Here is a 13,781-nt window from a genome sequence, read left to right as displayed (position 1 = left end):
GAGCAATAGTAAGCCACCAAAAAATGAAAACTATAGTACTCATTATTTGTGCTTGTAATTAGATGTTTTGTTGTCCTAGTTAATGTTGTTTTGGTCACACACCCCTAATTTCCTATTTCAGCAGCTTATTCTGATGTTTTATGAATTTTTAGTTGTATGATAGAAACTAGAAATGTTAAGGAACATCTAAACTAGTTAATTAATTAATTTATTTTTAAATTTAATATATTAAAGCACACTATTTTGCTACAATGGTACCCTCTCTCAAAAGATTTCTGTGATTGGGACGCCTGGGTGGCTCAGTCGTTAAGCGTCTGCCTTTGGCTCAGGTCATGATCCCAGGGTCCTGGGATCGGGCCCCGCATCGGGCTCCCTGCTCAGCAGGAAGCCTGCTTCTCCCTCTCCCACTCCCCCTGCTTGTGTTCCCTCTCTCACTGTCTCTCTCTCACTGTCAAATAAAAAAAAAAAAAAAGATTTCTGTGATTATTATTATTTTTTTTTTTTTGCTTTTCCAGACGTAGTTACTCCAAATGGCTTAAATGTTAAGAAATTTTCAGCAGTGCATGAGTTTCAAAATCTACATGCCATGTACAAGGCAAGGATCCAAGATTTTGTTCGAGGTCATTTCTATGGGTATGTTCTTCTTTATTTAAAAAAACCTATGGCATAGAGAAAACAAAATTGTTATAGTAAATGTTTATCTTTCCCAGCCCCCTTTGAACTTTAACAGAATTTGTTTGTACATTTTGTTGCCGTTGCCTTATTTCATTTGAAACTGTTTTGTTTTGTTTTAGTCATCTGGACTTCGATCTTGAAAAGACTTTGTTCCTTTTCATTGCTGGGAGATATGAGTTTTCAAACAAAGGAGCTGACATCTTCCTAGAAGCCTTATCCAGGCTAAATTTTCTGCTGAGGGTAAGAATGCTATAGAACACTGTGTAATACTTTTACAGAAGGACTTCCTTCTGTGGGAAGTACAGAACTTTCTGGCTTCTTAAGAAGTTTCTAACAGATATATGATTGTGAATACTTAAAATGACAATCTTCTTCTAAGAACAGCTCCAGCCTTTCAAGTTCCATATTGGGATCGCCACTTTGTTCACTTGTGTATCTGTCTATGTTATCAGGTATTTTTTAAAGAGAGCCATGAGCTTATTGTGTTCTGTTTTAAGATGACATTATAGCATTCCTTCTCCTGTCCCAAGAGTTAACCAGTTGAGAGATAAATATGAAGAAATCAAGCAAATGGAGAACAAGATTCACCATTTTAAAAACCAATAAAGACTATAATGGGAGATGTGGCTTGTTAAAGGACACCCATAGGCTTCCTGATATTGAACCTGCTGGTAGACCTGGCTAGCTCATCACATTGCTGTGTTCCCCCAACCAAAGAAGGCAGGCAGAGGAACCTGCACCACACTGCAGGCAACCAACCAGTTGTTTTCTGTACAACAGGGAAATCACAAACAAATGTTATTTCTCTCCCTACTCACCAGCCACACGTCCTCCCTGAGAGTAAGAGTTTGAACTATGAAACCAGGAGATGTCCCACATCATGGAAACAAGAAGGGGAAAAGAGGTTCCCACTTCCATGTGGAATCCATCAATTTTTGTTCAGGAAGGTGGAACTTAATATAGGTTCCCCAATTAAGCCAGCAATAAAACCTGTACCAATAGAAGGAGCTACACAAAATGGTACCATGTAATAGCTAGTGATTAAAGTTATTGGCTTATATTCTAATCTTATCATGTAAAAATATAGAATAAATAACAATAAGCTATAGGAGACCAGTGTAGAATTTCAATCCTACTGAGATACCAAGACAACCTAAACTTCCCTGAGCTTGTACTCTTCTCCGGTTAATTTTTTTTCCTTGGACATAGATTTATTTTTGCTTTAGAGCAGACATCTTACCATGTATCCTGACAGATTTACTGATGCACCTTAATAAGGAAATAATACATTAATAAAAACCCAACTCTGTAAAATAAGACTGAAGACCACAGACATTATTCTAGAATAGGCCGGAATAATCTTATTCCATAATATTTCTGGTATGTATCTATTCAACAAGCTTTATGGGCTCAAAGTTATATCAAACATGTATCATGTTTAGCGATATTATTAATCAATTTTTCTATACATTTATTAAACAGTCACTTTATCTTTATGTATAAAGCAAAGGCCAATCACTATTCTAGATATCAAAGATCATTACAATACTTGAAGAAATTAAAAGAAAGCATTCTCTCTCATATAGTATATTTATTCTTTCATAGCACGTTGGCTACTCTGGAGTGAGTTTCCTAGTCTCTGACTTCCACAGATTATCTTAATAGACTGTCAGACCTCTGAGGGGGCCACAAAATATGGGTGCCCACACTTAGGAGACAGTCATTTCCAGAACACATGATCATTCATATGTGCACTGTTTTAAATGAGTTTATGCTTCCACTCTCACAGCTGTTTGGGTATGTCATTTCCTTCTGAGATGTGCTAGGGAAGAGGAAAAGAAAACAGTATAGAATCAAAAAACACCATTTTGAATCTTAGCTTTGCCAATAATCTGTGATAGGAACTCAAACAATTGAAACACTCGCACCACTCTTTCAGTTAGTGAAATGAAGAGCATGCTAGCTGTTGTTATTATGAGGCTTGGGTTAAGTTAAGCTTTTAAAGTCTCCGGCACTGCCTGCCACCAGAGGGCCTGGGCACATGCTTGTTCCTGTGCTTTAGGACCAGAAAAACAAAATGCAGCATTATGGCAAGACTTTTAAAGGAAAAGTGTAAGTAATCTATTTGTGCAAATTATTGTGAGTAAACTAGAAAAAAGAGAATGAAACAAAACTAAATCCTGATAAATTTTCCAATCTGAAATTTTAAGGAACTAATTTTGGCTTTGTAACATTAACTCACATTCATCTGACCTTTTTTTTAACCCCAGAAAAGCACTGTGATACCACTAGCAATTGCTATGTATTTTACCTGCTTAAGGAAAATATTTTATGTATGAATTTTCAAATTGTTAATCAAAAGATCACGACTAGGGACGCCTGGGTGGCTCAGTGGGTTAAGCCGCTGCCTTCGGCTCAGGTCATGATCCCAGCGTCCTGGGATCGAGTCCCACATCGGGCTCCTTGCTCAGCAGGGAGCCTGCTTCTCCCTCTGCCTCTGCCTGCCACTCTATCTGCTTGTGCTCTCTCTCTCTCTCTGACAAATAAAAAAAAAAAATTTTTAAAAAAAAAAAAAAAAAAAGATCACGACTAAAAACCAGATTTAAATTAATTATTTCTGAGTAAAGCTTCAGGAAGGTGGGTTTAATTTCTCTGTGAATCATAAATAAGTATTGTTTTTATTTAAAGATAATTTAAAACAGTATTTTTTTTTTAAGTTTAAGGTCCATCTGTTGATGTTTTCTTTTACCTTTGGTAGTTGACTTGTCGTGTTTCCTAATCCCCTACTAGATGCATAAAAGTGATGTCACAGTGGTGGTGTTTTTCATCATGCCTGCCAAGACAAATAATTTCAATGTGGAAACGCTGAAAGGCCAAGCAGTACGGAAACAGCTATGGTAATCTCATGTCTCGTAAACGCTCTCAAGCAATAAGTGTCAACAGATTTTTTTAACATGTGTAATTTCTGATATATGCCTTAATCTTTTTTCTTTAAGATATAATTATTATAACACATGGGCACCTGGGTGGCTCAGTTGTTAAGTGTCTGCCTTTGGCTCAGCTCATGGTCCCAAGGTCCTGGGATCAAGCCCAGCATCGGGCTCCCTGCTCTGCGGGAAGCCTGGTTCTCCCTCTCCCACTCCCTGTGCTTGTGTTCCCTCTCTCATGCTCTCTCTCTGTCAAATAAATAAATAAAATATTAAAAAGAAAACATTATTATAGCACAAAGGATACCTGGGTGGCTCAGTCAGTTGAGCTTCTGCCTTTGGCTCAGGTCATGATCCTGGGGTTCTGGGATCAACCCTCCACGTTGGGTGGGGGCAGGGAGGTGGTCACTGCTCAGAAGGGAGTCTACTTCTCCCTCTCCCTCTGACCCTCCCCCTCTGTTTCTGCTCTCTTCCTCTCTCACAAATGAATAAATAAAAAATCTTTAAAAAAAGATTATTATAGCACAAGTGCTGCTTGACTCTCTTCTCATAGGCTACTATGTCAGATTATGTAGTTTCTATCAAACTGTGTTATTATAAAAACATTGGAATGAGCCACCATGGAAGGATTAAAAACTCTGTAGAAATCTTTAAAGATAGGTCGAATTTATTTTTAATTTTATTGTGAAAATTTAAAAATGAAAGCTAAAGTAAAGACATTTAGTGTAATGACCCCCTCCATGCCCATAGCCCACATTCAATAATCACCAATGAATTTGCCATCTTGTTACATCTATACTTCCATCCACTACCCCACCCTGCCCTTTACCCTGGCCTGAGTATCATCAGGCAAAGAAATGTTAAGCTCTGTGGGCTGCTCAGGACGTTCTGCTGCCTCAGCTCTGGAGGTCTGAACTCAAGCTAAATTGGCAACTGGGAAAAATAATGGAAGAGGTTCCACAAAAGAAACCTGTTAATTTCGAAGGACACACTGACAAAACATCAGCATGGTCACACAAACAGATTTTAAATTGCAACAATGTTTAAATTATAAATCTTCCAATTTATACAGGGACATTGCACATTCTGTGAAGGAAAATTTTGGAAAAAAACTCTATGATGCATTGTTAAGGTAGGTGCTGAGACTACTTAATACTTCAAATATGTTAGGGCTTCATTATTCAAATTTAACAACTTATACACTACCATGTATTTCTTTTGTTCCAAATATAAAGGAATTATTAGCCTTTGAATATGTATTATATTATGGGAATGGGTTTTGTTTTACCCATCATCTGACAAATACTTATAAACAGGTTGTACAAATGTGAACATATTCACATAGACAAATTAGGTTCTAATTCAATGGGACTCTCATTAGGGGTTAATATGTCAATGTGAAACTGATGGAGATTTCATGAAACTTATAAGTCAAAATATATATTGACTTTATATATTAAATACCTATATTTATTCATATACTAAGTTTATATTAAGTTTATATTAAGTAATGTTAAGTAACCTATATTTACTTAATGAATAATAAACATTCAAATACATAATAAAATAAATGAATTATATAAAAGTATTAAAAATTCTAAAGAATTAAATCAAATCAAAATATATTATAAAATAATAATATATATAGAATATATGAATTTTATTAGAATATGAAGAGAAAGCTGGTTGTCTCCTGACTGATTGTGGCAAGGCATGCATCATTTTACCAGTAAAAATATCAAATTGTAGATGGACAGGTATGGCCACTTGTGAACATACTCAAGAGTAGCCAAATATGATGAAAGTGTCCTCCTGATGGTCAACATTAATGCTTTAAAAATGAGTTTTAAGGAACATCTGGGTGGCTCAGTCCTTAAGCCTTTGGCTCAGGTCATGATCCCAGAGTCCTGCCTGCTTTTCCTCTCCCACTCCACCCCCTGCTTGTGATCCTGTTCTCACTATCAATCTCTGTCAAATAAATAAATAAAATCTTTTTAAAAAAGAAGTTACAATTAAAAAAATTAAAAAAGGAATTTTAACTTTCTTCTATGCTATCAAAATTATTCTTTTATCAAACTTCTTCATGCCTTTGAGTGTCATCAGGAAACCATGTTTGCTTTATATTTATTTTTAAAGTGCTTAGAACACTATCTGACTCATGGAGACATTGAATTTGTGCCAGTTATTTTTATTTTTCTTATTAATATTATTTTGCCCCACAGAGGAGAAATTCCTGACATGAACAATATTTTGGATCGAGATGATGTAACAATTATGAAAAGAGCCATCTTCTCAACTCAGGTAATGAAGAAAAGAGTGACCAACACTCCCAAGATTGTTAAAATCAATTTAGATCAATATTTTAACTTATTGGAATGGGCTAGTTTGGGAAATATATAAACCCGGGAACTAGAAAAGTCTTTCTTATGCATTTACCTAAATGGCAACTTTACTTATTTTCTTTTTTGGGTGCTTTTCAGTGCTCTTTTAAAAAATTTCATGGAATTTATCTTGTATCCACTTAAAAATTCCTTTGGAACCAATACGTCCATTTGAAATTGGATTTGCAATTGCAATTGGGTATACAATTGCAATTGTATATTGCAATGACAACAAAATAGTCCCTAAAATCTTTGAAAAGCATGGCATTTTGAGTCATGATCAAGAAAAGGTGAATGTTTCTCAGCTGAGAGGACTTTTTGTAAAAATGGAAGATAGGCATGCACCAACATCTTGTCCTAACAGTGAGGCATTTGGTACCATCAGAGGACAGGCCTGCTAGAAGAATCCAGGAAAGGAGTTCATCTTGAGTCACGACTTCAGGACACCTTCATTCCAAACAGGTCTTAAGAGTGGTCAAGAAGTCTAGGCCTTTCATGTAGTGGCTGCAGGTGAGAAACAGAAGTATCATATGTTCATAATTCCCGAAGGAAGTTCTTCAAGCCTTTGCCTTCCTCTGAAACCTGCACAAAACTTAGTCATCATCATTAATGTCTCCAAAAGATAGAGGGCATAAAGGTTGGATGACATGTTGCCAATGACCTATTGTTGAAATTAGTCACACTTATTAATTTGTCCCACAATTGACATTTTCTTTCCTCTATGACTTCAGCGACAGTCTTTGCCTCCAGTGACCACTCACAACATGATTGATGACTCCACTGATCCTATCCTCAGCACCATTAGACGGATCGGACTTTTCAACAGCCGCACAGACAGAGTCAAGGTAGAACTAATTGTTTACGTAAGGCACTTCAAAATGACTTAGAATATACTTTTTCAGAATTTATCAGAAGACTCCTGTATTTGTTTTGATACCTTTCAGAAAGATTTCAAATGATATTTCTAAAAAAAAAAAAATTCTGTTTCCTGTTTTGGGTAATTAAAATATAAAAGATAATGACTATTTTAGTATCATTTGTAAGATTGTACAATATCAACAGTAAGAATAGGAAATTTGTTTAATTTTTAATGATACAAACATATTCTAAGAATTGTTTTTTAGATTCACTAAGAATTTAGTGAATCCCTGAAATGAAAATGAATTTTCTTTGTTTCTTCTTAATAAAGTTCAACTTTAAGGGGATAATACGAGAAGCTTCCAGTTTCAGAGAGTGTGGCTCATGATATTTTTATGGAATTTTCTATAGACCAATTCATTCTGTTGACACTTGAGTTTCTAAATGATTAAGCACAGTGTGAGTTGTATAAATGAGACCTGATTTCTGCTCCTGTGGAGCTTAGTCTCTCAGGTGTGTACTGAGGGGGTACTATGCTCAGGCACAGTGCTAGGTGTGGGCATAATGGTGAACATATAAACAGACAGTTGCTTATCTCTACTCAATCCCATTCAGCAGTATTTAAGATCAGGTTGTCACAAGCTTTTACCAATCTTTTCAAAGGTCCCACTTTTTCTTCTTTCTTTCACCTTTAGCAGATAACCTGAGAATTTAGCATACAAACTCCTTAAATGTTCCTCAATTATAGATCTTTTACCTATTCTCACTTCTTTTCCTTTGGGTTCTGAGGATTGCTCTAGGATCTCATTCCCTCTGACATTCTTGGGAAACTTACCCTGTTAACCTTCCCTTATACTGCAGGTTTACTAGCTCCTTCCCTTGCTGTCTACCAATATTCCTTAAATTTTCTCACATTACAGGGACACCTGTGTGGCTCAGTTGGTCAAGCGACTGCCTTTGGCTCAGGTCATGATCCTGGAGTTCCAGGATCAAGTCCTGAATCAAGTCCCGCATTGGGCTCCCTGCTCAGCGGGGAGTCTGCTTCTCCCTCTGACCCTCCCCCACTTCATCATGCTCTCTCTCTCAAATAAATAAATAAAATCTTTAAATTTTTTTTTTCTCACATTACAAAGCAAACAAACTTTGCTTTAACCTGGTCTTCTCTTGATGTTTTTGAATATTTTGGTCTTTTCTATTCTTCCCTGCAAAATCTCTTGGAAAAAAAATAGCCTATTTGTAAATTAATTCCTCCTGCTCATTTAGTATTCGGTATAGGCATGAGTAGATGTGGTGGAGGGAGACAAGTTAGGGACCTTCTGCCACAGAACAGGTAAGAAATGATAAGGGACCCTTACAAAGGTCATGCCGGAAGTGCTAGAGAGGACAGAATAATGGGAGAGGCAGCTGCATATAGAAAAGATCATACTTTGTAACCAAAGGTCATTGGGAGGGAAAAAGAGGGAGAAGGCAAGGACGATAACTTTCTGGCTTCAGTATTTAGTCAGTACTATCTAAAAACTAAGGAAAGGCTTTATCAGATTTGAGTTCAGTTCTTGGGAGATTGTGTTTGAGTTATATGTGAGTTATTCAAGTTAAGATGTTTCATGGGTACTTAGAAAACATAAGACAGTCATGAAGTTGAGCTATCAGTGGAGGGGCAGTGGGATGCCAGGGAATGATGACCTTGCCATGCTGAAAGACCAGGCTGAATGAGCAGAGAAAAGTGTGGACCCAAGAAAGCCTCAAGATTTAAGAGGAGATTAGAGGAGGAAAAGTCAGTGCAAGAAAGGAGCAAGAATCAGAACAGAAAAATATCTCAGAAATCAGGGCAGGGGAAATTTTCGTGATGATCGATAGCAATAGCTCCTAGTACAGAACTAAATGATACAGGCTGGTTTTTTTTTAAGACTTTATTTATATGTTAGAGAGAGAGAGAGAGAGAGATTACAAGTAGGAGAGAGGCAGGCAGAGAGAGAGAGGGGGAAGCAAGTTCCCTGCTGAGCAGAGAGTCCGATGCGGGGCTCATTCCCAGGACCCTGAGATCATGACCTGAGCCAAAGGCAGAGGTTTTAACCCACTGAGCCACCCAGGCACCCGATACTGTTTATAAAATGTCTGTTTATAAAATGTCCCATGTGGTGTTATCCCATCCATTTTAAACATGTTCTCCACACACGCATGCGTACGTACATAGATACACACATATTTGTGTATACTTCCCTGTGCCATAGAATTATGGGTGACTTTTATTTTCTCATTTGTGTTTCTGCATTTCCAAAATTTTTACTCCCAGTACACATCCTGTAATATGCAAGCTACACATTTTTCCCTGGAAATGCAGGGACATATCTCTCAAGGGTGCAGCATCCTTCACATTTTTCCACACGACTGGATCTGCAGAAACTTACCTCCCTCCAGAGTGTATCAGCACTAATTTGATCTCATTTTCATGTAGTTTAGACCAGTCCTTCTCAATTTTTTTTCTCTTGGAAAGGAAATAGTAATGGAAAGAAAGCCTATTATTTTCCTGTTGCTTTCTGTTTTACAGAACTTTGTCACACCTATATTTAAATCTGCGGCTCTTCCTCTAATGATCTGTCAGGTGCCTGGTACATGATTTGTACAATAAGTATAGACAGAACAGGGGACATAGAGCCAGACTGTGGTTCATGCTTCCTTTATTTTTGGGAGGACTGAGTTTAGAAAGTCTCCTGAGGGGCACCTGGGTGGCTCAGTGGGTTAAAGCCTCTGCCTTCAGTTCAGGTCATGATCCCAGGACCCTGGGATCATGACCTGAACTGAAGGCAGAGGCAACCGGGGAGCCGTTTCCTCCCCTCTCTCTCTCTGCCTGCCTCTCTGCCTACTTGTGATCTCTCTCTGTCAAATAAATAAAATCTTAAAAAAAAAAAAAAAAAAAGAAGGTCTCCTGAAATCGGCAGCTCTGAACAAAGTATGCTTTACTGATCTGTGTGTGTATGTGTGTGTGTGTGTTTTAAAGTACAGCAACAGTGAAGCCATTTCTCAGGAATGGACAAGTGCATTATTTCCAAAGTACTTTAAAGACTTCGTTCCTCTGTGTCTTTGCTGATGTTATTCTCTCTTTCTGAACTGCCCTTATCTCAGCATCCTAATAGCTCCTTTGGGATCCAACCTAGAAGTCATCCCCTCCTTGTGTTTGTCCTTAATTTGCATTCATCTACTCCAGACAGAGCAATCGCTTTCTTATCTGGATTCTCAAGATGCTTTATTTCTACTACAAATATAGGAATCATCGCATCAAGTTATTTGTATTTTTAAAATATGTATGTTCTTTCCTCCAGTGAGACTGTGAGTTCTTTGAGGCAATGATCATATCTCATATACATTTTCTCAGTATTCATTCTCTGAAAAGCAAACACCAAGACAGGATTAGATGTGAAAACACTTATTGGTAAAAATGCCTGTGCAAGATAGAGATTGAAAGCAAAAGCAGGCAGGGAGGGATAGTTCACACAGTGGAAAGAGGAGGAAGGAAGGTTGAGGAGGGAAGACCCACAGACTGCAGCCCAGTGCTAAACACCTCTCAATCTTTTTTTTTACAGAGAGTCAAATGTCATTAACAAAAACTAGAATCAATAAAAATTAACAAATGCATGAAAAATATACACACCTAGCAGCACTATGTAGTGACTTACAAAGGGAAAAAGCTGACCACTAAATGGCTGGTCAGCTAGGGGAAGGAAACACACACACAGAAGCATGTGCACTCCTGTGTGCACACACACACAAAAAATCATTTCCAACAGTACAATCAATCTATAGCTAAGATAGATTCCAAATTATTTTCCAACACTTTCTTTCTTAATACAAAAGATGCCTCTGTGTGTGGGCTGTGTGTGTGTGTGTGTTGTGGTTTACTGTGACTTATTTCAAGTATATTAGCATTACTACATACATCATTTCCCTGTATCTAAACCTTTCTTTTATGTTTTACTTTCATGTGTTTCGTTCACCAACCAAACAGTTTCAAGTTGGTGGGCAGATGGGTGCCTTATTCTATGAGCAATCACATGCAACAACTTTAATAGGGATTCCTATTAGAGTAGGGGTTTTCCAAACAAAAGTTGTTCAAAAGAGTCACTGGTTGTGCAGAAATTAGCTGGCACTAGAACCCTTCCCTGCCAGGTCTATAGGCTGGAGCAGCTGCTGTAGCTGTTCTAGAGGGGAAGCAGTTGGGGCTGTCAATCAAGATACGTTGTCTGCCTTTAAATCTCCCTACCCTTAATCAATTTGCAAATTTACTTAATTTACCTCAGTCTTCTCATCTGTAAGATGGTGGTAAGATAGGCTACACTCAAAGAACTGCTGTGAGGCTTAAATAAGTAAGATGCTGCAATTAGTGCAGACCATGGCACGTGGTGAGTGCATGATAGATGTCCGCTTTTATCTGTACTTAGCCCGGTACCTAGCATGTTCTGGGTACTCAATAACTTTTAGAAGACAGCTGTAAACAGTTTGATGAGAGTAGAAAATGGAGGATTTCTCTCTGCCTGGAGAATTGGAGACGTGTTAGCTCGATCTTGTCTGGTGAGCAGTTGTTTATCACACACATAACAGTTCATCCTGCAGAGAGCCGGCAGCAGTAGAGAAGAAGGCACAGAGACACAGAAGCACATGGCTTCTGTAGAGTGAATGGAGAAGGGAGTTTGTCTCACACAAATCATGTTTATATAGATAAGCTCACGAAGAGTTTGAGACTTTCACTGGTTATTATCATAAAGCAAACGCACGCACAAGAAATAAAAGAATAGCCCCTTCATGACAGTATATGCTCCAAGCACTGAGATAAGTCTTGGTCAATTCAGAATTATGTATTTTATTTACGACTAGTATCCTTTAAAAAGCTTCACACTGACTCATTTGATCACCTGCATATTTACAGAACTCTATCGAGTGGCTTTTAACTCTTAGATTAACAAGCGCTTTATATGAATGCGACCACTTGATCCAGGAAATGTTACAGATTGTATCATCAATTCTGCCTTGGCAGTGAACATAGTGAGAAAACCCTACAGCGCAGATTCCAGGTCCTGACCTGGTGCCAGCACTCTGTGAAGGCAAATTAACTTCCAGGGATCTTAATTCCCTCACAGGATAAATGTGGTTAGACAGCGTTTTGGTTTTGATTTTTTTTTTTTTTCCCCTTACTGATCCAGGGTCTGCTGTGAGCCAGGTGCTTTGCTGGGGACTTTTGTGTATAGGATCTCATCTAATCCTCTCGGTAACCTTGGTCTGACCTCTAACATCCTTTCCTCCGCCCTGGGCCTCTGTCATTGGCTGTTCAGGGCCCAGAACAGCTGCTTTCATATTTTAGTTTTGCTGTTCTGTTTGACTGAAACAAAATGAATGAGCCATGATATTCTCATGTTCAAAAATGGGCTTTGGAGAGTACAAATTTTCCCAGGCTTGGAAAAGCCAACATAGGCACAAAGAATTTTGAATCCCTGTTTGCTGATATCTGCCAGGGATATAGTGGGCTGCTGATTTGATGATTGTCTGGACACAGGATCTGTGCCTTTGTCTCTTTTCCTCGTGCAGTACTTTGCACGTGATAATAAGAACTCAAATCGTGTTTTATGGAGGAAAATATTTTATCTATTTTTACTTTGGGATTTGTGATTCTTGTGATTGAGTGAACTATCATTTTTAGATACTAGTTTTGGATATTTTACCATTTTACTGCTTAAGTTTAACCTGGGTCCCATTTGTGGGTCTCCTGACATGTAACTAATGTATATAATTTCTTTATAATATATTTCCAAAATTAGAGTAATGAGAATATCATGATGTTGCTAGGATTAAATGAAATAATATATGAAAACATTATTTATAATATATAAAGTATCATATAACTGTTATCATTGTTGTTATATATCCAAATTAGGGTTTTTCTTCACAGTAATCTCTTAGGAAAAATATAGTTATTCTTTTATTATATTATATATGTTATATTATGTATATATATAATTTAATAATATATATTTATGTGTATATTATATGGCAAATACTATATAATATTGTGTCATATATTATAACATATATATACAGTATACATGTATAATATATATCATATATTATGTATTTTGTATATGGTGTATATTATTTATATGTGTACAATATAAATACTACATTGTATATTGTATATACTATATATATACATAGTATATACAATGCTTTTAAATCAGATTTTATTGATTTTTAATAACTACTTAACTATAAGGAGAGGCTGACAAATTACCTAATAATGGTTCAAGAAAAACCTCAATAAATAGGAGAAATTGGAGAATTCTTTCATCCAGGTGACCAGTTAAGTAGCTGTTCTACAGCCTTCCAATGATAGTCATTCTCTCTCTTGTCTCTGTCTTTGCATAACATTACAGGCAAGGTAGTCTCAGTACCGGCTCATACCAGCACATAAGAGCTCAGAAATTTTATGAGCCAGTTTTTAAAATAGCCATTTTTTAAAATTAAATTGTATCAACTTAAAAATATAAATCAACTATATTAAAATGAAAGGTAATGCTCAAAACTCATCACGTCCTAATTGTTAATTCTACATTTTTATGATGATCTCTACATTTAAAGTTATGTATGGCTATTATACCCACATGGTGGGAATATTCTATAATGGTGAGCTCCTGCTTTCCCATCTCTAGTTCAGTGACATCACATTGGTAACTTGAAGCCGACCATAGTAGGAGTATCTAGAGAGTGAAAATAGGTGAACACTCCACATCATGCCTTGATTAATTGTGTGTCGATTGTCTAGACTTAAGAAGGTGGCGGATGAATATGAACAATACAGATTAAACTTAAAAGCATTGTGTCTCGAGTCATTACACAAAATTGTGAGTGGCACAAAAATACAAGGACATATTTTTCCCATATTCAGAAGCTAATA

The 13,781-nt window shown here is 37.0% G+C and overlaps 1 protein-coding gene across 1 annotated transcript in view; it reads left to right on the top strand.

Annotated features, from left to right (window-relative positions):
- The window catches only part of LOC111161347 (glycogen synthase 2), a 49,790-nt gene that overhangs the window by 25,589 nt on the left and 10,420 nt on the right, over positions 1 to 13,781 (top strand). Inside the window, exons 6-11 of the mRNA XM_022524938.1 lie at positions 516 to 633; positions 795 to 915; positions 3,466 to 3,572; positions 4,675 to 4,734; positions 5,825 to 5,903; positions 6,715 to 6,828. Of these exons, the coding sequence (XP_022380646.1) occupies positions 516 to 633; positions 795 to 915; positions 3,466 to 3,572; positions 4,675 to 4,734; positions 5,825 to 5,903; positions 6,715 to 6,828 (599 nt within the window). The remainder of the gene's footprint in view (positions 1 to 515; positions 634 to 794; positions 916 to 3,465; positions 3,573 to 4,674; positions 4,735 to 5,824; positions 5,904 to 6,714; positions 6,829 to 13,781) is intronic.

Source organism: Enhydra lutris, unplaced genomic scaffold, assembly GCF_002288905.1.
Source record: "Enhydra lutris kenyoni isolate GAN:26980312 unplaced genomic scaffold, ASM228890v2 scaffoldscaffold84, whole genome shotgun sequence".
Taxonomy (NCBI): domain Eukaryota; kingdom Metazoa; phylum Chordata; class Mammalia; order Carnivora; family Mustelidae; genus Enhydra; species Enhydra lutris.
This window is presented reverse-complemented; position numbering and strand designations above follow the sequence as displayed.